We start from the raw sequence: 26,794 nt of genomic DNA, 5'->3' as shown, positions 1-26,794 counted from the left end.
CACTTCCCAGAATCTCCTGGCTAGAGGGCTTGTGAAATGCAACTCTGTGAAGGGAACAGGGGTCTCCTAACAACTCCCAGCATGCTTAGCAATCTACAACTCCCAGGATTCTTCAGTGGAAGCCATGACTATTAAAGTGTTGTTGTCGGCATCCATCTGTCTCAAGAGGCAATGAAATGTGCATCTGGGGGTGAAGGCAAACTGCTGTGTTACCAGCACCTCCCTGGGGCGCAACCTGGGTAGTGTGTATAGAGGTCCTGAGCTGCCCAGATGACAAGACCCCCAAAAATATTGCTTAAAACGTATCATGCAGATGTGGTCTGAGTTCAGCAGGGCTTCCTAGGTGGATCTACACACGGGGTGTGTGCTATAAATAAGTCAGAAATCAAATCGTTATAACAAAGGGACAGAAAACACTATGAAAATATCGCATAGAATTTTTGTTGCATGTTTATAACGAATTCAAAACGTCGTTTTTTAACTAATGTAGCTGAGTCCCCTGAGAACCAGTCCAAGCCATTTTGCAGCCCAGGGCAGAGAGCAAGATGGCACTGCCTGTCTCACATTCTATGCACAGATGTGGCAGAATGGCAATGGGACTTCCACTGCACTTGAGAGGCGCAGGTCACCTTAGCAGGCAATGGCATAGGCAGCTCTGTCCTCCAACACCTCATTCTGCTCCCTGACTCCCCAGCATCCTTTTTTTCTGAAGTGCCCATGTCTCTCTCTGTCCAATGGTAGAGACGGCCGTGTCAGCCTTAGAGTGCAAGGTGTGTTTACACATCCTGGAGTCCCATTATCTCCAACAGGGATTACTCTCCAGGCAGTGTCTTTAGAATGGCTGCCTTAATGCCTTTTCTATTATATTTCTCTGAGGAACATAAGAAATCAGCTCTCAGATTCCAGCAGGCAAATACAGAGGCCGGCTTGTGCATTCAAGACATCTCCTCCGGCCAGTGCACTTAATTATTTCACAGCCAAGAGATAAACTTTAATAAACAACTGTCACTGCTGCATAATATATTGCACAGTGTATGCTAACACACACACACACACACACACCCCACACACAGGGCCTCTTGATAGTCTTTCTCTATTTAGCTCTAATCAAGCGGGATCTTCAATTGAGCTTGCTTTCCAGAGTTATATGGGAAATCTTATTTTAGCAATTATTAAGGCTGGAACGAGGAAGGGCATTTCCTGTGGAGCTGAACGGCGCAAGCAGCATGAAGAACCAACTTTGGAAACACGAAACCTCCCTGTTGCTTTTTCTTGTCCTCCTAGCGCAGATTTTTGGTTTGGATGACGACAACCGGTCAGCGACGGAGATCTGTTCCACTCATACCATTCTACCAGGACCGAAAGGTGAGCCTTCTGTGTGCTAAACATCTTTGCTGTTGCTGAAGAGACACAGTAGTGTGTGTGCTTCAGGGGAAACCAACACACTGCTTATGATTCTCCCCCCAGCTCTTGTGTCACATAGGATTGGGGAAGGAAGGTTGCCAACTTTTTGGCTGCTTCTGCAACTGTGCCTTTAAGAGCAGAAGACCTTGCAGGCTTCTGCAGCTAATCATGGTGAGAGCTTATATATTTTTTTTGCTGCATCAGATTTGGTGCCGCTGAAGGTCCAAGCTCAGGCATTTTGCTAGTCAGTTGGCAATCCTTCACAGAACAGGCGGGAAACTTAATTGCATTTTAATCTGATAGACAATGCCTGTTGTGGAAGAATAATTCAAATGTCAGTTGTACAATGCTTAATCAGTGTTTCATTATGTAAACCAGGGGTGGGAAGCAGATGACCCTCCAGTCTTGTTCTGCTTTCTCGCTCGACTACAACTCCCATCATCTCAGATTACTGGTCATGCTAGCTGGGGCTGATGGGAGTTGGAGTCCAGCAATATCTGGAGGGACAACAGTTCCCCATCCCTGATCTAATCCTCTGGTTGGGGAAAAGTAAAGTACTGTAAATTATAATGGAGCAGAAGAAATATGTAGTGTTTGTTTGGGTTATAAAGGGTTAAGCACCTCCCTGCCCCCTGTAGTTGGAAATATTTTAACTTGAATTAACGCCAGGGCTATGCCCCTGGTTTGAGGAGCAGTTACTCAGTTTGTGGTGTGCTGCAAAATATGGGACTTTTGCTGCAAAACTGTTGGCACTTGTTTGGAGTGATTTGGACACGGATGGTGTTAACTACAAACCCTGTGTTTGATGTATCAATCACCCATTTTGTGGGGTGCTGTGAAACATGGGGTTTTTTAAACGCTGCAAAACAACTGCAAAACTTTGGCACAGGTTTGGAGGGGACCCGAAATTCTGGGGTCCGTAGTTAATTATCCTGCCAACCCAATTGGAGGAGAGAGACAACTATTCTTTTTCCCACATTGCCTCGGTTCCAGCAGTGTTCTAGGATTATGATTTCGCTTCCACCGTATAAAAAAAGCTAGTGCAGCACAGTGGTAGCAGTGGCTGTTTGGTTAGCATATGAAACATTGAGGTTGGAAATCCCTGCCCAGTTACGCCGCTTGTTGGGGAACCCCATGAATCAGTCTGCCCCAGTTGTGTAGATAAAAAAAAATAAGAGGGCAAAGACATGTGCTCACTGTTGCCCCACAGGGCAGGGTTAGATCAAAGGGGTTGTTTTCAGTTGAACAAGAAGAGGAGAAATTTCTGGACAGGAAGAGCAGTCCCAGAGATACACCAGCACAGCTTTGTTGTCTTTGCAAAGAAAGGACCATTCTGGGAATATGTCAGTATCAAAAACAAGCAGTGGGGCTTATGCAGGATCCTAACTCTGTTCAGCTCAGTCACATGACCTGGCAAATAGGGTGTTTTCACAGCCAAACTCTATTTTAAAGACTTGTTTTCGTTCTGAGAGGCTTGGAACTGCTTAGCCAGCAGCAGTCTTGCTCCTGAATGGGGTTTGGATCTGGCACAACTTTATCCCGGCTTACTTGCTTAACGCCAACTCCTCATGAGTAGGGGCGCTCCCTTAGTCTGTCTCACTGTGGTACACATGGAACCCTCATACTTTATTTATTTATTTGCTTATTATTTTTAAACCGCTTCGCATTTTAAAATCCGGTAAGTGTATACATAAATACAACATAAACGCAACCGAAGTCTTGTGAAGACCGAGATACAATACCAAAACTAGAATTTCCTTCCCATTTCCCGTAAGTGCTCCAGGATCCACGCCGCCCCAAGAGGAGCACAAGACCTCAGATGTTGAACAACATCTTCCCCGCAAGTTTCTGATTGTAAGCTCCTTGGGGCAGGGGACCTGCCTTTTGCTTACGTTTTTATTCTGCAAAGCACGCTGCAAGCTGCTAAACAAGGTGCACTTCCTCCTCAGTTCTGTGTGTTCACCCAGAAGTTACGGTTGTCATAAAAGTCGTGGGCTAAAAATACACTGCAAGGATTACTCAGGGCAGGCCTGATAATCTCAGTGGCCCACGCTGGCTTTAAAAGTCAGTCCTTGATAAGAGCAAATGGCTCAGGCTGCTGTCCTAAGCAAACTAACCTGGGAGTCGGCAGCACTGAATCAAATAGGACTCGCTTCTGAGAAGATATGGTTGGAATTAAAAAGTGCCTAATAAAAAGGACTGATGAAACCCCTTGCTTAATAGATATTCAAGGCTGCCCCCAGGTGGCCACGAGAGATACCTGTACTGCAAACCTTCATATCAACAGCCCTGTTTCAATATTAAATGTGCTACTCTCACTTCCTGCAGGCAAGACCAACCTTGGCCTCTGCAGCTTTTTTCCAGGCTCATACAATAATTGTGAAACGATTGAATTCTTTATCAAAGAAATAAAATGACTGAGACTCTAATAAGATGGGTTCTGCTGGTTTGATGTGTCTTTTGTACATTAGCCATAAAGGAAGCTCGGGTATTTAATGCAGGTATGCTGCAGAGGACACAGGTGGCGCTGTGGGTTAAACCACAAAGCCTAGGACTTGCCGATCAGAAGGTTGGCGGTTCGAATCCCCGCAACGGGGTGAGCTCCCATTGCTCAGTTCCTGCTCCTGCCAACCTAGCAGTTCGAAAGCACATCAAAGTGCAAGTAGATAAATAGGTACCGCTCCAGTGGGAAGGTAAACGGCGTTTCCGTGCACTGCTCTGGTTGGCCAGAAGCGGCTTAGTCTTGCTGGCCACATGACCCGGAAGCTGTACGCCGGCTCCCTCTACCAATAAAGCAAGATGAGCACAGCAACCCCAGAGTCGGCCACGACTGGACCTAATGGTCAGGGGTCCCTTTACCTTTACCTTTGTGCTGCAGAGCACCTGAATAAAGTTTGCAGGCCACTGGTGGTCTGGTGACCTTCATTGTCTTGGCCTAATTCTCAGGAATGCTATGAGCACGGAGAAATGAGTGAAGAATTGTACTTCATCCACTGAGAAGTACTTGGGAGATTATTAACACATTAAGGATTAAGCCAGAAGAGATCCAGGTCTCGTTTTTTCACCTAAAAGCAGCTGCAGGAGAGTCAGTTAACCCTTTCATCCCATCTTGCTTCCCTGATCTCACTCACCCTCAACTCCAAACTGCAGTTAGCCTCACATACAAGATTCCTTCATATGAACACACCAAGCTGCCTTGCATGGAGTCAAACTTTTGATACAGCTAGTTCAGTGTGCTCTCTGCTCTGCAAGCTAGCTGTTCCCCAAGGCCTCAGGTAAACAGCCTTGCTTGTCTCTTGTTTCTTATTATTTATTGCATTTATACCCCACCCTTTTCTCCAGGGTCTATTGTGGACTGGTAAAAGGAGTTCATCAGTTGTTTTTAGAAGACACCTGAAGGCAGCCCTTCATGGGGAAGTTTTTAATGTTTGTTGTTTTATTCTGCTTTTATATAAGTTGAAAGCCAGAGCCAACCGGCAACCCAGTCGGATGAGCGAAGTACAAGTAAAATAAAATTATCATCATCTAATGGAATAAACAATTGCCCATTGTGTGAAACAGGATGCTGGACAAGATGGGCTTTTGGTCTCATCCGGAAAGGCTTTTCTTACATTCATACGGCATCCTCAAAAGACTATAATCAATTTATTTCACAAGCCAGAGCCCCCTTTTGACAAATGCATGGCATCACCCAAAGCACAATCTCTTCCTCCATTTTTAATGGTGCCTCACGACTCATCGCAGCGTTGTCTGTAACGAACCAGCACAGCAACACGCCTAGAACGTGTTGAAGGAGTGGTGTTGTTGTTTCAAGCACTATCCAAACTTCAACATGCTGCGTCCTCGTCGAACTCTCCTGAGGACGTAGGAGAGGTGCGACTCCGGAAACATATTGAAGTACTTGCACGATGGGTTGACCGCGTTGAAAAGAAAAGGAATGGGTGACCTCAGCCAAGGTTGGCGGGCTTGTTGCTGAGAACTTCAAAGGAATCTGAGTTGGGTCCTATGTGTTCAGTAACTGGAATGGAAGGCAATTTGAAGGGGAATAATGGGAGTTCACCCTGCAGCTGTGTGGTGTGTTTTGGAATGCTCCCCTTTCATTATTTTGACAAATGTCAATTATAAACTCCTTGACATCAATCCGTGCCTCCAAGCCCTGCTTCTTGTGGTCACCACTGCTGCTGCTGACAACCTTCCAGACCTGATAGTGGCACTTGCACAGCTCTGCTTCTGGAAAAGGGCGAGCTCAGTCTGAAGAGGAGTTTTCCACGTTCTGAGCTCCCTGTTGGAAGTGCAGAAAGACCTCACCCCACATCCTCCAGGCTGGCCGGACTCTTGTTCCTGTGGTCTCTGTCATCACTCCATTCTCTTCTGACCTATGTGTTCTCCGTGCTAAAAATAATGATTAAATAATATTTAATTAAAAATCCGAATTCTGTGCCAAATTCTGCAACGAGAAAATCCATGTTCTGCAACCTGCAGTGGAAGAGCATCTGGCTTGCACACACAAGGGCCCGGGTTCAATCTCTGGTATTGCTATGTGTCAGGGAACTGACATCAGAGCTAGAGGCGGAGGGAAGGCTCTCAAATGATGCTGGAGAAGGGCCCAGCAGGGAGAGAGGCAGCTCCGCAGATGGGGAAGCAAATCAGCGCAACACCAGGGATATAGAGGGGCTGATGGGGGAATCGGCGAGAGGGCTCCAGGACTCTTCACCGGACACCAGCGGGGAGAGCACGGGTCCTCCGCTACCCACGTCCACCCTGCGCAAAAGACTTCCACGCAGAGAGAGTAGGAGGAGACTGGGTGTCAAACAGCTTTTATGTTGGAAAAGATTTAAGAAACGCCCACTGACGGATTCTGCTAGCGACTGAGGCAGCCACAAAGTGAAGGGCTGCCCAGACTGAAAGGTTTAGCAAGGCAACAAAGCCTGGAGAGGCGGCAACTTACGCACGAGCAACCCATACACATTACACTATGTAATAATAATAATAAATTATTTTTTAAAAATATTTGTACCCCGCCCTTCCTGGTTCAAAAACCCAGGCTCAGGGTGGCTAACAACAAATTTAAAACAATTGATGCAACACAAAACAGCATAAAATACAGCATAAAATGTGAATAACAATAAATTCAGAATTCAAAAATCACTTTAGGGGGGAAATCCATCCAATAAACATTAGATGATCACCAGGGCTAGCTGGCTAAATTAGTCCTATTTGGGCCAGTGTAGAATTCACCAGGGGAGAATTAGCTGTGGGATCCCAGAGCGGGTAATCTTCATAAAAAGGGGAGGGGGAGGGAAGGAAGGGGAATAAAAGATCAGGCTATGTTCAATTTGAAAGCCAGGCGGAATAGCTCTGTCTTACAGGCGCTGCAGAAGGAAGTTAAATCCTGCAGGGCCTGGTCTCATGGGACAGAGCATTCCACCAGGTTGGAGCCATCACTGAGATGGTCCTGGCCCTGGTGGAGGATAATCTGACTTCCTTAGGGCCTGGGACCTCTAAACTATGATTATTCATGGACCTTAAGGTCCTCTGCGGTGCATACCAGGAGAGGCGGTCCCGTAAATATGAGGGCCCTAAGCCACAAAGGGCTTTATTTTTTTTACTTTTTAAAAAAGATATTTATTGAAATTTTAAACAGCAAAAGAAACCTTCCAGTCAAACCTTAAAAGAAACATCATCATCACACTCAAAACAAAACAGAAAAATACAGTAAAAAACCTTAAAAAGATAGGAAATAAAGAAAAAAAAACACGAAAAAGACATAAAAATCCAATTTTTTACTTGTTATTTTCATAACCCTTCTGCCTGACTTCCTCACATCTCCCTTTTTTGTGTTCCTTTTTACACAACCATGTTCAGCAAATATCTTACCCTCTTTCAAATCTTGATCTATATTATAGATTTCAACCCAATGTGTCTCCAATTCTTCCCTTTATATCCTTTTGTTTACATTTGACACAATGTAATCTAGTTTTTTCACCCTTGTCTTTTGAAACATTTGTTACATACTCCTTTTACCTATGTCACTGATGCCACATTGTCTTTATATCTTGCATCATTTTAACATTCCAACATTTTAACATTTTAACACTCCAACATTTTACAATGTTTTTGCAAGTAGTCTTTAAACTTCTTCCAGTCCTCTTCCACCGTCTCTTCTCCCAGGTCTCGGATTCTGCCAGTCATTTCTGCCAATTCCATATAGTCTATCAATTGCATCTGCCATTCTTTCAGAGTGGGTAAATCTTGTGTCTTCCAGTACTTTGCGATGAGTATTCTTGCTGCTGTTGTCGCATACATAAAGAAAGTTCTGTCCTTCTTTGGCACCATTTGGCCGACAATGCCCAAGAGGAAGGCCTCTGGTTTCTTAAGGCACAAAGGGCTTTAAAGATCAAAACCAGCACCTAGAGCTGGGAATATTCCTCAGTCTGAAACCCTGGAGAGTCTCTGCCAGGCAGTGTAGTCAACACCAGGCTAGATCAACCAACGCTCTGATAAGACAGCTTCCTACTAATATTTTAATAACAGTCGTCTTGTGACAAGGATGCCTGTGAAATGAACTTTTTGAGTCAGGAAAAAACAAAATCAGCTTCAGAGCCAAGTACAGGTTATTCTCAACTCTTTGACTACCCTTCCACATGCCACCAGAATGGGACTTCCAGGCCACCTATGTTCTACAGATGATAGCTTGAGACCCTCTGGTGCAGGTGCAAGGCATAGAAGTCCCACCCTCTCTGCACTTTATCTTCACAACAATCCTGTGAGGTCGGTAGGTTAGGCTGAGGCAGAAAGAGTGCAGGCCCAAAGTCACGCTGGTGACCTTTGTGGCTTCGGCCTGGGTCTCCCTCCAACTACAGAAGCCCCAAGAGCAGGTAATGAAGGCTAAGATTTATTTTGGCTCAAGCACACACGGAAGAGCACAACACAAGAATGTGGCCTCTCTCCACAGCTGATCTGTGCAGCCACTGTGCCTTGGGTTGGCCAAAGGCATAAAGGCAACAGTACTCCCTCAATGTCGCTGTCCCTCCTGCCCCAGGAAATGGTATTCAGTAGCATAATGGTGTTGAGATGAGCGGGGTATGTGTGTGTGTGCCTCTTGGCAGTGCAGTTGCCCTCAGAAACCATTGGGATTATTTATTTATTTAGTCTATTTATTTATTATTAATGTTGCAATACATATATGAGATCTTTACATAATGATACATATACATTATATCAGTAAATTCACATTTTCACATTTGATTATGTACCAACATTTTATCCATTTCTTATTTCTTGCCCTGTGTCTTCCCTCCACCCGTGCGTGACTTCTTTGTTATTATTTTGTAACTTTGTAATTCTGTATCTTAATAATTAAACATTCAATCTTATATATCTGCTTAGCTTAGCTTAACTTAACTTTGTGAAATCAGTCTATACATATCAATAAATTCTTGTTGGAGCATCTTTTGGTCATGTATTCTTCTACACATTTCCATTCCTGTTTGAGATTTTGATTAGATTGTGTTCTAATTGTTGCTGTCATTTTTGCTAATTCAGTCATTTCAAAAAAATTACGTTGCCAATCTTTCAATGTTGGTACTTCTTCTGATTTCCATTTTTTTGCAATCAATAACCTTGCGGCGGCTGTTGCATATAAAAAGATTCTCTTCATGTCTTTGGGGATGTCATTTGTTATACCGTATTTTTCGCTCTATAACATGCACCCGACCATAACACACACGTAGTTTTTAGAGGAGGAAAATCCGTAGGCATGCCACCCGTTGGCAATCCCTCCATAACACGCACCGACATTTCCCCTTACTTTTTAGGAGGAAAAAAGTGAGTGTTATGGTGCAAAAAATACGGTAATTTCTAAAAGGAATGTTTCTGGCTTCTTACCAATTGTCGTTTTGAACATTTTTTTTCAGTTCCTCATGTATATTTCCCCAAATTTTTAAAATTTTATCACATCCCCACCAGACATGATATAAGGATCACCAATGGGATAATTTATTATGCACCTGGAGAAATGGAGTTCTGCTACTTTCCTGCTACCAATCTGCCAGCAAAGTGGGTGCAGGCAGTGGCTCACCTACATTTGGGGGGCCCTGAAGCTTGAACCGTCATGTTGACTAGATGACCCTCATGGTCCCTTCCAACTCCACAATTCTATGAGGACCCCTTCACAACCAGCAACGAGTTCTGGGTAACCACTGTTATCTTCTTCAATGGGGTTGTTCCAAGACAGATTGCCACACCTTTACAACATCTGTGCTACCGACTCTCAAGCTTTGGGAATGTTGAAATATAAAGGTACAGGTAAAGGGACCCCTGACCATTAGGTCCAGTTGTGGCCGACTTTGGGGTTGCGGCGCTCATCTTGCTTTATTGGCCGAGGGAGTCGGTGTACAACTTCCGGGTCATGTGGCCAGCATGACTAAGCCGCTTCTGGCAAACCAGAGCAGTGCACGGATATGCCGTTTACCTTCCCGCTGGAGTGGTACCTATTTATCTACTTGCACTTTGACGTGCTTTCAAACTGCTAGGTTGGCAGGATCAGGGACCGAGCAATGGGAGCTCACCCCGTCGTGGAGATTCAAACCGCCGACCTTCTGATCAGCAAGTCCTAGGCTCTGTGGTTTAACCCACAGCGCCACCCGCGTCCCTTTCTTGATATATAGACAAAGACAAAAATTAATCTCTTGATTCAATGCGACTCAAACTGGGTCTAGTGTTGTTGTTGGCTTCTGTCAGTCTTGGAATACAATGGAGGACTGTGCCTTTGAAGGTGAGGTCAAGCTGTAGGCAGACTAAAGTCACTTATGGGCCCCCTCTGAGATCAGAGGCCCTGAAGCTTAAACTTTGTTAGGCTCATAACAAATCTACCCCTGGGTGGAGGATTTCAAGGAATAATTTTACACAGCTCTAGAAAAAGGAAATGGGTGAGTTTTAGACCAACAAATACACCACGAGAGGGCAGCAAGAGTCAACTCTTGGTACACCTTCAAACTCTGTGTTGAGAGAATGTTCTTTGGAGAGGATAGTTTTCCACGGACAAAAAAATCAATTCAAGGTGGTCATAGTTTAGTCTTTTTTCTTTTGCTGACAATAACAACTTGGCTAACACACTGCCAGCAGGGTTGCCACCTCCTCTGTTTGCCCTGATCCTCTACCTTAAACCATCGTTGTCAACTTTCCCCATTTTTTAAGGGAAATTCCCTTATTCCGAATAGGATTCCTCTCAAGAAAAGGGGAAAGTTGACAGCTATGCCTTAAACAGTATGCTGGCGTGCAAGAATTAAGACGGCACTCTAAGGCGTCTGATTGTTTCCTTTGCAGCTATGCCTTTACCTGTATCACACCTGACATCAGGTGAGGGGCAGGTGAGCAGGCCAGTGGTTCTCTGCAGTTTCTCCTTTCAAAATGAGGCCAGGATACTCTTTCTTAACCTGCATTGTGACTTGTATCAGAGTGTCTGTTTTCTCCCTCTCTGCCCACTCACCCTATGTGTTTGTTTTTGAAGGAGATGAAGGCAAAAAGGGAGACCAAGGAGAAATGGGCAAGCATGGGAAACTCGGCCCCACCGGATCCAAAGGTAAAGGTGTACGTGGTTATTTGCTGTGCCCTGGAAATGTCTTGGGCCCCCTCCACCTTCCCATATTCATCCCATCTTTGGAATGCTCTCGCAAGTGCTCAGTAATGCCTCTGGATTAATGGAAAAAAGCATAACCTCTCACCCTGCAATCATCATCTGAGGCCCTTTTCTGTGTGCATTAGGATGCAACTTCAGAACGGGACTTTTCAGCGGTGGCTCCCTGCTTGTGGAATACTCTCCCCAAACCTGGCGCCATCGTTGCTGTCATTATGCACCAGCAAAAACATTTCTTTTACACCAGCCATTTGGCTTTTAATTCTCTGTGGCCTCCTTCAGCGGGTGAGATGCTCAAATTCAGCACCAAAAGCAAGCCCTGATGGTTGAGGAACAATCAAGCACACTTTAAGCCTCCCAGATGTTTCCCTTGCAGCCATGGCTGTCCCACATCTGATGTCAGTTTGGTGTGGGGCAGGTGGGCAGGGTTTGTGGAGAACAGCCTCATTGGCCAAACTGAATGGGCCTACTGAGACTTGAGAGTAGCCTTCACCATCCTGATGCCTTCCATTGGCATTGTGTGGGCAGGGCCACAGGGGTGGTTGCCCTGGGTGCAAAATTCTTAGGGGTGCAAAATTTCAAAAGGAAAAAAGAAGAGGGAAAATAGTATTTTTAAAAAATAGCGCACCCTCCGCCTCACACAGTAAACCTCCCAATATTTGTGTGGGTGGACTGAGGAATGGATTTGGGTGGCAGCCAGTTGCTAGGGCGCCCTCTGCAGGGCTTTAGAAAGATACCCACTCCTGACCAACCTCCCCCCTCCCTCCATCTCTCTGGTGTGCTTGACATTCATGGGTCACCGCGACTGCCACTCGGGTAGGTTGCTGAGCTATTGACACTTCCTTCCAGCCTATCAGCAGGCGGCACCGAAGAGCCCCGCCCTGCTCTGTTACCCCCTTGCCAGCTGCTGCTGCTGGCAGTGCCAGCGACAACATGGAATAGGAGGAGAAGTTTGTGCCAAGGGAGAATGAGCGTCCCAGCCACACCAGAATATCTGCAAAGGGAAGCTGATTCTGGCTCTGTAGAAGCAGCTGTTGATCTCTGGGGGAGCAATACTTGTCTTGCCCCGGACTCTGGCAATCCATGCTATACCACTAGGCCAACAACGTCTGAAGGACACAAGGATGAGGAAGCAGTTTGTTTAGAGGAAGCAGCTGGCCACATGCTGGCATGCCCCACAGTGGATACAGAAAGAGAGCACCCATCAAATACATTACGCATCAAGGTGTGGGGAGGAGGTGCCACAGTTTGAGCTATTAGGTATTTGGATAAAATAGGGCAAAGGGTGACCAAAAAACATAAGGTGCTAAACAGGCCATTTATTGTACCAATGGGCCCCATGCCAGCTCCGTAGGTAAAATTTCGCGGCAAAATTGCTTCGTACTTCAGACACCTAGTTGGGTGCAAATAATGGCCGTATAAATTCTGTCCACACATTTATAATGGCCTAAACGCTTCAGGTTTTTGATCAATAAGATTTTACGACCGAAATACGTTCAATACGCAGCTATAATAAAACACTCTCTGGTGCGACGCTGCTTCATATTGCAAAAATGGGATTTGACATGGGGGTGGGGGGGAGATAGGCTGCCTGCCATACACATTTATTGGCTCTTAAAAGAACCTAAATTGCCGCCTCTACAAAAACAGGGCTGCTCCATTTATTCACGTGGTTTGCAGCTTTAAGAGATGCTGAAGGAAGACACTGGGACATTCCTCTCATGTGTTGTGAAATTGTTTGGAGCCAAACTAAGGCCCCATCTGCACTATATGTTTAAAGCAGTACCATACTGCTCTTAAACAGTCTTGTCCCCCCCCCCCCAAGAATTCTGGGAACTGTAGTTTGTTAAAGGTGCTGAGAGTTGTGAGGAGACCTCTATCTCCCCCAGCCAGCCCCACGGAGCAATAGTTCCCAGAGTGATTTAGCAATCAACCCCTCCTCTCAGGAAACCATGGGAATTATGAAAGGGGAGTAGAGATCTAACAGCTCCCAGCACCCTGAACAAACTACAGTTCCCAGGATTCTTGCAGGGGAGAAGCCATAACTGTTTAAAGTGGCATGATACTACTTTAAAAGACAGTGGTACCTCGGGTTAAGAACTTAATTCGTTCCAGAGGTCCGTTCTTTACCTGAAACTGTCCTTAACCTGAGGTACCACTTTAGCTAATGGGGCCTCCCGCTGCCGCCGCATGATTTCTGTTCTCATCCTGAAGCAAAGTTCTTAACCCGAGGTACTATTTCTGGGTTAGCGGAGTCTGTAATCTGAAGCATCTGCAACCCGAGGTACCACTGTATAGTGCACATGGGGTCTAAAGTATATTTTAAAAAGACATAGAGCTGCCATGGAGTGGGGCAACCACCCCTGCATTCAGGTCTCTCTTTCCCCCTCCATACGTGAACAGAAACACAGCCATCCTTTGAAATTCACACTTATCCAGTTTTTGCAAAGGGTGGCGCAAGACTCTTTTAATCTCAGTGGGGTTTGCTTCCGAGGAGGCTTGAATAACAGCCTTCCCAACTTGGTGTCATCAAGATGCTTTTTGGACTACCAACGCCACCCATCAGCCTTGGCCATTGGCAATGCTCCTTTTACACACACACACACACACACACACACACACACAACCTGAGCATCATCATTATGGCATGCACATTGCTGGTAATCAGTAAGCGCTGAGAATTACATTCCTAAAGGGGCTTGTGGATTAAGACTGTCACATTCTGGTTTCAGCATCGTCCTTTAAAAAAAAAAAGCTTTATGAAACAAAAACACAACAAAACCAAAAAAAGATGCCTCCAGGCTCCTCAACTGGGAACTTTTAGTTTGGCAAATAAGCTTTGAAATTTCATACTGTTTCTTCTGCAAGAGTGCCGCCGGCGGGTGCGCAGAGCCATCTGCTGCCAGTCGGCACAGAACCTCCAGTGCCGGTGAATCAAAGACAGTCCCTCTGTTGGATTGGGCTCTCAGAGCATATGGGAAACCTACTGTTCGGCTGGGAAACAAGGGAAAGCATGAATGTTCACAGCTTCAGCTCCACAGATGGCTACAGCGTCATGGCTGAAGCCTTGGCTTGCTGGAGGAAACTAAATGTCCCCACTTCTTAAAAAAGCAACAACAGTGTTGTTCTTGTTGTTGGCACCACCACCCCTTAAAGGGCCTCTGAGTGACAATCAGAAATGTAACAAGGGAAATCTTTCCCATCACTGCACTGGAGAAAGATTTGCCCTGATGAATTTCTGCCTGTCACACGGCTATTAACAAGAACAGAAGTCCTCTCGGAAGAAGGCGGTAGGGTCATCTAGTTACATAAGGTCATATGAAAATGGCGTGAGAATGAATAAAACGGGAACTTGTCGCTGTATTTCCTTCGCAGGAGACAAAGGAGCGGTTGGCGATATCGGCGACCAAGGGATCATGGGTAAAATTGGACCGATTGGCAGAAAGGGTAGGTTTGCCTTTAATACTTTTGGACTGTGTTGCGATGGCGCAGAGCAAAATGTGGAACATCTGCTATTTACGCTTCCCAAATTAAACAGATGGCTTTTATTGCCAAAGAAAAGAAGAAAAAAGAAAGTCGTGAATTACATTAGGTCTTATGCCTTCAACCCATGACTGGCAGAGTAGAAGACCTGAGATTTACCAGGGTTGTCTAAAAGTTTTCTAAAATTCATCTTATATGAATTCATTTATTCATTTATTTGGGATTTCTATGCAATGGTCAAGCACACAGTGACCATTCATGACACCAGTGATTGACAATAACACACCCTTTGTGTGTTCAGACCCAGAAACCTCCCCCCTAAATAAATTCACACTTGACTCAAGATTTTGGTTTGGTTTTTGGCAGAATTTAGGCCACAACTTTATTGATTACAGGAAGTGAGTGGTTGCATAGGCTCTGGTTTGACTAGCTCCCTGCCATGCAGATAGCGCTGACCCAGGGCACCAGCATAGGTCAGCCAAGGGTGAACACCCGGATAAGCGGAAAGCCAGGAACAGGCTATATCCACCACCCAAATGTCCCCCTGGACTCAGGCATGGGCACAACCCCCTCACAGGGGTTTACCAAACCATCGAGTCCCTGGATTCCTTTAACAGAATACCCTTCACATAGGGATGGCGAGAACATTCTCCCATCCCTATCACCTGAACCAGTGCCTATCCGCAACCTTACAAGTTGTGACGATTTGCTACTTGGCAGGTGAAACCCAAATGGCAACAGCCAATCAGCCAAGTGGGGGAAATTCCTGCTGTACCCCTGTCCCAGCGACACACGATGGCATGGCAAGGTCAAGCACAACAAGCCCTAAAAGTAGGGTGAGGTGGGCGGGTGTTCCGAATGCACAAGCCAAAAGAGGAAGCTCTGGGTCACGTGCATAGGCATAAATAGATCCCTTGAACCGTTTAGACTGCATCCCATTGGCCAGATTGTACCCAGCTTCGAGGGACCTACCAATCGGGTGGTGTGGCTAACCAGTTGTACCCACCCACAACACAGGGTGTCGGTTGTCCAGGTCTCGCCGCAATACTTGCCCTCTTTAATATTAATACCTGTGGTCAGAGAGAAACTCTTGGTATCGGTTGAATCCTAAATTAATAGAAACAAACTAGCTAACAATGCCCGTTCAACACACTTAAGCTGAAGTATTCCTCTGAAGTTCTTCTCTTGGAGAGTCTTAACTTTAGAGCCACCAGTGGCATGTCCCGAGAGAGGGAAATGTTCTTCTGCTGTTTTCTGAACTTTGTCATTTTCCATGTGTTCTGCTTCCTTTCCCTTATGGGATATTTCAGACTCCCTATAGAGTCCTTAAGTGGGTTCTCTATAGGTAGGAGAAAATAACAGAAGCCAACCAGAGTATATTGAGAAGCAAAGTGGCTAGTAAGCCTGATCTTTCTTCAAGGAACTGTTGCAACAGGGTTCCCACTCACCACAAGCAGGAGGGAGGAAAACCCTGAACAACTTTTGAAATTGTCCACCCTGTAGCCCAAGACCACCTCCCCCCAAAACATCGTACATACATCACAGAAGGAGGCGGTCTACAGCAGAGATCCTGCCTGCCAGGATACCTGAAAATGGTCACTGATTGCATTACCTGGGCAGCCTGGCCATTCTTTTGTGATGGCTAATACTTTAGTCCCAGAATCCAGGTCACAGGCTCACCCTATTCAAACACAAATACGCCCTTAAAGACAGGATTTGCAAGCAAAAAGACAATGGGAAGGCTTCCCCCATTTGCCTCCCTTATTGCAGAGGAATATTTGAGGTTAAATGAGTCAAAATGACTTCAGGATTGCTCCCCCATACTATTTCAGACACATGGTTCATATATTTAGATATATGTGCATTTATGGATATTTATTCTGTGTCTGAGACCTTAAAATTTATTCTGTATCTGAGACATTAAAATTCTTATAACGCATACCAGATGTGCCTCCCTGCTTGCCCTTTACAGGCAAGAACTGAGCAGGAAGAGGAAGCAGTTTCTCACGCACTGTGAATTTGTGAGGGAATATTGACAGAAAGGTTTCACAGGCACCATAGGAGGTGCTACTGAGCTTCCTCATTCCACCAGGCACCACATTGACAATCCCCTTGTCAGAGGCAAACCAGACGTGGCCCTAAGCAGGTACAAAAAACCACATCTGTCTTTCTTAAAAAATTAATAGGGTGGGGGGCAATTTCCTACAGAACACCTGTGCATCTGTGGTGCCATCTTCCTTGGGGGACGCCTTTAGGGGTACGCTTGGCACTTAAATCATCTTTCATGTCAACAGCACCAAGCAGAAAGCCTATTAGTTCGCCCAGGTATTCATAGGTTGTTAGTTTCAGGAATGAAGGATGCCTGTTTGTAGTTTGCAAGGATTTGCAGGGGTGCTGTTTTTTAAAAAATAAAAGAATTTCTGATTTTAATTACAGCTGTTTTTACCTGTTTTTGCACTTCACAGATTTCAGGTTTGTAATCATTTTAATGAGATTTATCTCATGGCATAATGCCATTGTACTCTGCCCTGAAATCAGTTCTGATGAAGGGCAGGTTCGAAATACCTTAAATAAATGACAAATAAATAAATAAATGGATACTCCTATTGGGCAAGTGGGACATTTTTACCCCAGGGCTAATAACAACTGGAGGAGGATTTTTTTCACCTGAGGTTGCAACAAGGGGGAAAAAAATCTCCCCATCCCACACACTGAGGTTCCAGCAAAAAACAAAAAACAAAAAATCTTCCCACTAGTGCCTGCTATTAATATTTTAAGAAACACAGGTGTGGTTTGCAGTCATGACACATTTAGCAACATGTCGGGTTTGGATCGGGATGCTTCAGAACTCTTCAGTTGGAAACGATAGCGAGATTCCCAAGAAATGGCTGTGTGTGTGTGTGTGTGCACATCGCAAGCAATTGTGATTCTCTCACAATACCCCCATCGACTCCTCGAAAAACTATTATCTGTCTCCATTACTTGCTGCTCACGCATGCAGGAAGGCAGTACCAGGCTCCATCCAGCCACGAAGCCTCTGAACTTTTAATGGGTCAGCTATTAAAAGCTCGCAGCTTTGTCCACTAAAACAAAAGCCCGAGAGAGCTATTCCACGTGTGTGTGCTCAGAAATAAGTCTCACTGTGTTCAGTGGAACTTACTCCCATCCGAACGGGCCGGTAGGGTTGAAGCAGACCTGTTTAATTTGGCACATCCACTTAGCCCTGTATCGGGAAAGCTTTTAATGTTTGACGTTTTGCTGTGCTTTTATTATGTTGGGAGCCTCCCAGAGTGGCAGGGGCAACCCTATCAGATGGGTGGAGTATAAGTAATAAATTATTATTATTATTAGCCCTGTCCATCTCTCAAACCCACTCAGCAAACATTACTCAACAGAGCAGTTCTGTTTTCTTATGTGTACACCCTGTGTTTTCTTCCTTTAATCAGGTGACAAAGGACTGAAGGGGTTATCTGGTGTATCTGGAGGGAAGGGCAAAGCAGGTAGGCCGTTTCGATTTATTTTTGGCTTCCCAAGCAGCTCCTATCTGCGGGCAATGATTCCTTGGTGCGTGTAAGACAGGGATGGAGAATCTGTGGCTCTCCCAATCTGGCCACCCAGTTTCCATCAGCCCAGTTAGCCTGGCCAATGGTCAGTGATGATGGGAGTTCATACCCTCCAGCATTCCTCAGATGAAAATAGAGACACTTCTCACTCCCCACAACTGAAAAATACACACCAACAAACACAGTCATACCTCGGGTTGAAGTAGCTTCGGGATGAGTATTTTCGGGTTGTGCTCCGCGGCGACCCGGAAGTAACGGAGCGCGATACTTCCGGGTTTCGCCACTCATGCATGCGCAGACACTCAAAATGACGTCGCGTGGAAGCGGCGAATCGTGACCCATGCACACGCAGACGTGTGGACTTGGGTTGCGTTCGCTTCAGGATGCGAACGGGGCTCTGGAACGGATCCTGTTTGCATCCAGAGGCACCACTGTAAACTTTAGAAAGAGACAATATCAGACGCGGACACACAAAGCGTTTTAAAATAAAACGAAGACTCCTTGCGCTCCACTCTGCTCCCTTTTCTTCCTGCCGAGGGCAGTCCTGCCCTCTGCCTAGTCCTCGTAGTCATAGGGCTGGGCCTCACTGGCTACAGCCTCTCCTCCTCCTCCTTGCCCACTCTCCAGCAACTGCTACAAGTTGCCCAAGGGAGGTGGCCCGCGGCAATGGCCAGGGAGAGGCAATGGGATTGTCAGGAATGTTCCTTCCCGGAGTGACAGCGAGGGCTCTGAGGACCAAGGGGGGTGGCAGGCAGAAAGAGATGGAGGCTTGCTTTCTTCGAATGCAGAGAGTGAAGTGAGGGCCTCCCATCCAGGAATGCAGGCTGTAAATTCTCAGGACAGCGTAAGGCAGGCAGAGAAAAAGGAGAGATAGAAAACAAACAAACAGTTATATACAAAACCCCAGGTCAGTGGTGAAACATTAAAACCTGGCACACATTAAGTCCTGATTTCTGTTATCTTAACACACTGAAAACTTTTGTTAAAGAAAAACATAACTCTTTTTGTTGTTGTTGTCACACAAGGGCTTTTCTGTTCTAAATCCAGTTTTTTCCCTTCTTAAGGGCACCAAATTATTTTTTAAAGCACATATTGACATTCTCCCTAAAGCAGAGAGAGTACTATGCAAACAAAGGAAAGATCTTGCGTAACGTAACTCTAATCCCTCTCCTTTCAACAGGGGAATTAGAAAGAGTTCAGGAGTACAGGTTGCCGGGGTGTTTTCGTTTTGGCCTTTTTTTGCCAGGCCCAAACAGAATCCAAGGCCAGTTTGCAAGGTTGAATATTTTGGGTGTTTCTTGCCAGCCCAGCTGAAGCACGTGCCGAGGACTAAAGCAGTCCAGCGAAACGGTCCGCAGCATTTTGCAACAAGCGTTCATCCCGAATACATGGCTGTGATAAACTGTGTGTATTTGAAATTACAGTATGCTAATAGGCCCAAGCTGCAAAATGACAGAAGCCCACTAGACAATACAGCTGCAAGAGAGGACAGTTACCAAAGAGTCATCAGTACCAAAAACTCTACAGCAGTGTTCCCCAATCTTGGGTCTCCAGCTGCTTTTGGACTACAATTCCCATCATCCCTGACTACTACTAATAATAATATTTTTTAATTTATACCCCGCCCTCCCCGGCCAAGGCTGGGCTCAGGGCAGCTAACAAGCAATAATAAAAATAAGTTGAATGAATACAACTTAAAAACAAAATTAAAATACAACATTAAAATATTGAAACACTAAAATATTAAAAGGTAGCCGCATTGCAGGAGGAGAAAGGAAAAGAAAAAAGAAAGAGGGGGAGGGAATCACTACAGTGGCACTTGGGTTACATACACTTAAGGTTACAGATGCTTCAGGTTACAGACTCCGCTAACCCAGAAATAGTACCTTGGGTTAAGAACTTTGCTTCAGGATGAGAACAGAAATCGTGCTCCGGTGGCGCAGCAGCAGCAGGAGGCCCCATTAGCTAAAGTGGTGCTTCAGGTTAAGAACAGTTTCAGGTTAAGTATGGACCTCCGGAACGAATTAAGTACTTAACCTGAGGTACCACTGTATTGGTCTTGCTAGCTAGGGATGGTGGGAGTGCAGGAGACACAAGTTTGGGAAACACTGCCGCAGAGGAAGAGTGAGGAACCTTTGTCCTCCCCGAGATGTTGCTGACATGAACTGCAACTCCCATCATCCCTGGCCATTGACCATGCTTGCTCAGCCTGATGGGAATTGTAGTTCAACCACAACATCTGGAGGGGCAAAGATTCCTCACAGCTGCTCTAGAGTGTGGTCAGTAACAGTGTACAAAAGCCACCCCCACAAAAAAAAAGAAATTACTTGCTCTCCTGTAGCCTCACCTGACTCCAGCAGACAGAGAAGCAAAAGTCAGCAGAACGCAGGCTGAGATTGCAGCTGGCAGAAAGCAAAAACGCTTTCTGCATTTTCCTCCATAACAGCTTGCCTATTTTCCCAGCCCACAAAAAAAAGTATTTTTATCCTCCCTACTCCCACAGGAGCTTGAGGCAGCTTGCATTAAAAACACGACTGTAAAATAATCACGTTGAAACCTACAAAAGACAGAGGACACACAGCGGCAATAAACATGCTTTTGCCAAAACCTTGACTAACGCCGCTGGGCTGCTGTGGGAGTCAGGCCTACGTTAAATGTTCTGCCGTGTTTCAAGTCAGAGGCCTGGTTCATATATAATGAGAAAGCATGTTTTCCATTATGTGAACATGCTGTGATGAGCATCATGTCTGCAGGTCCGCCCCCCTTCACATACCAGAGGAGAGTGGAAGTTTTTCTTGCTGCTGTTGTTGTTATGGAAGCCACGGTTTCCTGTTACGTCCAAACATTTGTAAGAACAAACCAGAATCAAACTAGCCCTATCCGGGCTTTCACTTCCGAACATGCAAAGAGGCCCATTGGAACGTGTGTGATTAATTCTGTGCCTCTCAATGACATCAAGTACACTAGAAGTATTCCCAATCCAGTGTGTCGCTTGCCGAATCTGAAAGGAGAAACAGACTTTCCAACATGGGGGCAGGAATTCTGGCCAGCCAGGGTTTTTGTGATAACTCTGCCATGATGGTAGCCCCCTTCAGACTTGCCCAATCACGTGTAGTTTCGGGACAGTATCACCAAAGGGGCAGAGCTAGCCCTGCACATTTCTTCAGGGCCCTTCGCATTTCAGACTGAGCACCTGAACAGGGCTCCTTTGGCTTCCGAGTCTGGCTTGCACCCTCACTAGAGTTTAAACAAACCATAGTCCCCTGACAAATTGTGGAACCATGAGTTGTTTAAAACTGGAAGCAGGAGCTTCTGATCTCCCCCTGGTGGGTAAAATACATGTTAGCTGGAGCCTCATCCCAGCTCCTTCCCAGCATGATGCTCATTCCTGAATTAAGAAGCAGTGGCCGAATAAGCCACGATTGTTACATCCAAATTGTCCCATTGCACATTCTACCCCTGACCTTCCAGTGTTAAACAAAAAGGGGGCTTCCGTGTGCATTTGACTGAACACACTTAGAAGCATTATAATGATTATTTCAATTTCTTAGCTGCCCTTCACCATAATTGGGTTTGGGTTGCAGCAATTTAAAAATGCAATATTAAAAAGAGTTTAAAACAATTTGCAGTCACAAGATGAGTCTGGATCCTAAAAAAACATGACTTTCAGGTGTCAAAGGATGAGGTAAAAAAGGGCACATTTACCATACAACAGAAACTCCGCACTGAAAATGCCACATGCATTGTCCTGTCTAGAGGCAATTCTGCAATTTAGGAGCTGTCACAGGGAATGCCTTTTTCAAGGACACACCCACCCACAAAATCCTGAGTGTGGTGAAACTACCACGACGGCCCCTTCTGCCAATTTTAGTGCCCAAGAGGGTCTGTAGGGAAGGGGGTCTTACAAATGAGGACCTTGTGTTATAACGGTTCCCAGTCTCAAGACTGCTTCTAAATCCAGCTTTGTCCTCTGCTTCACAGCTCATGGTTTGGCTGGGAAATGGACAACATGCTACAACAAACTGGCTTAGCTCAGTGTGGCACAGTACCAAAATGGCATGGGAGGAGCGAGGCGGCCTCTATTTCCCTTCCCGGAGCCTGTATGCTTCTGCATTCATGCTTCTGAGCCATAGTTTGGCTTCGCGTGGCAAAAGTCCCCTTTGTTGTTGTTGTTTAGTCGTGTCTGACAATTCGTGACCCCATGGACCAGAGCACACCAGGCACTCCTGTCTTCCACTGCCTCCTGCAGCTTGGTCAAACTCATGCTAGTAGCTCATGCTAGTAGCTTCGAGAACACTGTCCAACCATCTCATCCTCTGTCGTCCCCTTCTCCTTGTGCCCTCCATCTTTCCCAACATCAGAGTCTTTTCCAGGGAGTCTTCTCATGAGGTGACCAAAGTACTGGAGCCTCAGTTTCAGGATCTGTCCTTCCAGTGAGCACTCAGGGCTGATTTCCTTAAGAATGGAGAGGTTTGATCTTCTTGCAGTCCATGGGACTCTCCAGAGTCTCCTCCAGCACCAGAATTCAAAAGTCCCCTTTAACCTTAGTTAAAGGTTAGCCAACATGTCTCCATGCTTTGGGTGCTGCAAATGGTCAGTGCAATTCCATGGGATGGACTCAACTAACTCATTTCACTAGTGGAAATCAGCACAAGGACTTCCAGTCATGCAACAGGGGTTTTCCTCCTTTCCTTTGGGCATTACCCATGCAACCCCAAACTGACTCAGGCGAACGGGTTGTGAGAACCTTCAGAGCAGCTTGCATGGGGAAAACTCCTTCCTGGGAGTTGTGTGGGGCATCAGACCACACCCAGGTCCTTCCTGACTTTATCATATGTATATTTGTTTTAAACAGCTATGTAATGCTTACCCACTTTGATGCTTTGGGTAGCCTATTTGATTATATACCTATATGGGGTTAGGTGCTGTCTGTGACTGCGGGAAATATCGCAAAGTCGTTGGACAACTGGACATCAACGTTGCTCGGCTCAAGAGTTCCATCAAGTTTGTGAAGAATGGTATGTTTCATTTCCTTGGTTCTAAAACTGCCATTTGGGAAAGGTGGCATAAAAATGTAATTAGGTGCCAGGCAAAAGAATACCTCTTCTCCCAGGCCTTTGGCTAATTAATCAACTTACGGACTTTTAAATTGTGGGTGGGAATTTATTGCTTTTGTTTGTTACTATACCATAGCCTTTCATATACTAACCTTTTATGTTCTTCCACATCCGTTTAATGCTCCTAACCCTTCTTTTACATTATTTTAGTCTCTTTTAGAATCTAATAGTCTTTTATATATACCTTCTGTTTTAATAATTTTAGCTTTCCAAAATGTTTTATAGATTTTAAATGATTGTTCCCCACCCTACTTATGCTGGTCTATGACTGTAATAAATATTTGATTGATTGATATGTATCTTTTTGTTTTTACATTGTAAATCTCCCTGTTATCGTCGGATGAAGGGTCGTGTAGAAATTTAATAAATCACAACAATAATGATTCGGGGCTTTTGAGGATATCCTGGAAAAGTCTGCTTTGTTAAAACAGGCTTTTTGTTTTTCTTCCCCAAGTGTTAGCAGGTATCAGGGAAACAGAGGAGAAATACTATTACATCGTACAGGAAGAAAAGAGCTACAAGGAAGCGCTCACTCACTGCAGGATTCGAGATGGGGTTCTGGCGATGCCGAAGGATGAGGCTGCCAATGCCGTGATCTCTGACTATGTATCCCAAAGCGGCCTCTTCCGGGTCTTCATTGGCCTGAGCGACATGGAGAACGAAGGGCAGTTTGTGTATGCTGACCGTACTCCATTGCAGAACTACAGCAACTGGAAGGAAGGAGAACCTCAGGACACTTCCGGGCAGGAAGACTGCGTGGAAATGCTCAGCACCGGGCAGTGGAATGACACGGAGTGCCATCACACGATGTACTTTGTCTGCGAATTCCCAAAGAAGAGAAAGTAGGCGCCAGAGGGAATCTGTGGCACACCCTATGATCACCCTGTGCCGGTCAGCTATTGAACTAAGAGTCTAGGAGAAGAATCTGCTTCCAATACACCAGGTATACAGAACTGGTGGCCCTCCATAAATTGTTGGACTCCAAATCCCCTCATCCTTATGTTGGCTGGGGCTGATGGCCCTTGGAGTTCAACAAACTCTGGAGGGACATTAACGATGACACTATAATTTGGATATTTACTACTCAATAAATCTTTTAGTACTGAAGTTTGAGATCTGGGCCTTCTGCTAGGTCTCCTCATTATCTTCAGACACAGCATCCTAAGCTGTTGCCTCTGGTCCTTTCTCCTTGCTTCCAACATCTGGAGCTCATCCACAGGCCTGATTATAGACAACCACTGGCAAACACAATGAGTGCTAAAGTCACAAGAGATAGAAGAAAGGGCATCCTTGATGTATGCAAGTCCTTATCATGCACCAATCCTCAGAATACTTACAAGCCAGTCCTAAGCAGCTTTTCTTGGAGGTATGTCCCACTGAGTTCAATAGGACTTAAGGCTTGGTCTACACCTATAGAAAAATGACAATAGAATACAGCTTTAGAGAGCAGGTAGTGGAGTGAATGCTTATGAATTCTGCTCCCCTCTTAATTATTGTATTTTAGAAACTCCAGCAAATAGAGAACCAGTGTAACAAGTAAAGGTCTGGTTTTCTGTTTGGAGGCAGGATTGATATTGTTTTTCTACACGGAAGCAATCAAAATTATTATCCCTTGCTGGCTGTAGCACAATCTGTTCTACCACCACAACTGGAACTCATTCCCCTGCATGTTGGTTCCAGCGTAAGTATATTTAGGACTTTACCTTTCCTCCGACACAGCAGCCTGGCTGCTCCTGATAAATTTCTGTGCGATGTCAGTGAGATTATTCCTGGGGCTTCATTTCTCATGCCATGTACTATATCACAGAATTGTTGTGAAGGTTAAGACACAATAAAGACTATAGCATGGTGCACTATGATGTACTGCATGATAAGTAGTCCTCTATAGTAATCCCACTTCTTCTTCTTACAATCACCTAAAAAACAGACACCCACCTCCCACTCGTCTCCCTGTTCCAACTAGAGATGGAGGAGAAATTTTATTCAGTTCAAACTTCAAGGCAAACCAACATACTTCGCATTTTGCAAAACAATATGCAAAAATGAAACACTCCCAAAATTCACACTTCTCCGAATCTTGTGACGCAGTTTTCCAACCAAGCGATGTGTACAAAAATGCATATATACTGGCAAAAAATGGTGTGCATATTTATATACAGGTGAAAATAACACACACAAAAAATGTGTTAGGGGAAATTGCTTTGACAATATGTATACAGCAGTACCTCCGGTTACGAACTTAATTTGTTTCAGAGATCTGTTCTTAACCCAAAACCATTCTTAACCTGAGGCGAGCTTTCGCTAATGGGGCCTCCTGCTGCCGCCACGCCGCTGGCACGCAACTTCTACTCGCATCCCGGGGCAAAGTTCACTACCAGGAGCACCTACTTCCGGGTTAGCAGAGCTCGTTACTCGAAGCATTCATAAGGAGAACAGTACGTAACCTGAGGTTCCACTGTATTTGGCAAAAATCATGATTAAACCCTGATCAATTTTCACAAGGACTTCAAAAAACCAAAACTGCAGAAAGATGTGGAAATGTGGAGAAATCAAGATTGGAAAAATGAGAAACTGAGAGAAACCAAGATTGACAGACTCATCCATCCCTAATTCCAACCCTCGTGGGTGGGGAATGGGTTATTAGTTTCCTGTTCTTCTTAGGGACTTTTGCCAAGAGCTAGTTAATGAATCACAATAATTGTGAGTTTAAATGAGCAGAGAAACTTGATTCACAGGTTAGTTCAGGAGATATCACCTGAGTCACGAGCTTCCTGGGATGGGTGTTGACTAGTAGCGGGCATCTGCCTGCCAAATTAGCACCACTGGAGGTAGAGATGATGAAAGAGAAGACAGGAACGGCTCCACGGCTTGCAAAAATGACAAAATAGCAAAGGACCAAGTACTGTCCAAGTCTAGTTGTCCTTTAATCAGAAGGACCCCATTATGATGCACCAAGAAAACACAAGAGGGAGAGAAATTAATACATCGTCTTTGGATACTGAGTTGTCCATGCCTATTGCAACTGGATCTGAAGCATGTTTGCTCAGCAGAAAATCCGAGAGCTGCTTTTGTAAGTTGTGCATAAGATTTCTGCCTTGGGCTACTTTCACGTGTCATATAACCAAGAGCAGTGAAGCCAAAGGTAAACCCCTAGAGGATCATGGAGCAATTCTAAGATATATAACCAAGGCCTTTACCATCCAAATATTGGAAGCTCTCTCTGATGCGTTCACCAACATGAAAAGCTTCGGATATAGCTGCACACTTTGTTCCTCAAACACAGGAGCTGCCTCTTTCGTCAAAGGCATCAGCTGTCAGTTTTAGGACAGAGTAAGAACAAGGGTGAAGGCTCTTCAGTTTTGCACAGAGCCTTTGGTTCCAGTGAATCACACGCCTCATTTCTGCAACAATACCAATGAAATACAGTCATTCACAAACAGCAGAAACAACTGTGAGTGAATGGGCTCTCAAAATTCATATCCTATTTTTGGGCAGAAGAACTGGAGGGACCATTTCACCAAATTTCTGCAGGAAAATGAGAAATTCTCCAAAAGTGTCCCTGGCAGAAATAGCACAGCTTCTTTCTCCTC

At 45.2% G+C, this 26,794-nt stretch overlaps 2 protein-coding genes across 2 annotated transcripts in view; one reads left to right on the top strand and one right to left on the bottom strand.

The window, feature by feature from the left end:
- The window catches only part of TNFRSF11B (TNF receptor superfamily member 11b), a 110,395-nt gene that overhangs the window by 72,877 nt on the left and 10,724 nt on the right, over positions 1-26,794 (bottom strand). The gene's annotated exons all lie outside the window — the stretch shown is intronic.
- COLEC10 (collectin subfamily member 10) lies at positions 1,023-25,063 on the top strand. Its single transcript, XM_083517023.1, has 6 exons — positions 1,023-1,365; positions 10,916-10,987; positions 14,417-14,488; positions 17,971-18,024; positions 23,010-23,105; positions 23,659-25,063. The coding sequence occupies exons 1-6, from the start codon at positions 1,227-1,229 to the stop codon at positions 24,048-24,050; spliced, it is 825 nt and encodes a 274-aa protein (XP_083373149.1). The 5' UTR covers positions 1,023-1,226; the 3' UTR covers positions 24,051-25,063.

Source organism: Podarcis liolepis (genome assembly GCF_965112155.1).
Source record: "Podarcis liolepis genome assembly, chromosome: 8".
NCBI classification, from domain to species: Eukaryota; Metazoa; Chordata; class Lepidosauria; order Squamata; family Lacertidae; genus Podarcis; species Podarcis liolepis.
The sequence above is the reverse complement of the archived record's forward strand: the minus strand, read 5'-3'. Positions and strand labels throughout refer to the sequence as shown.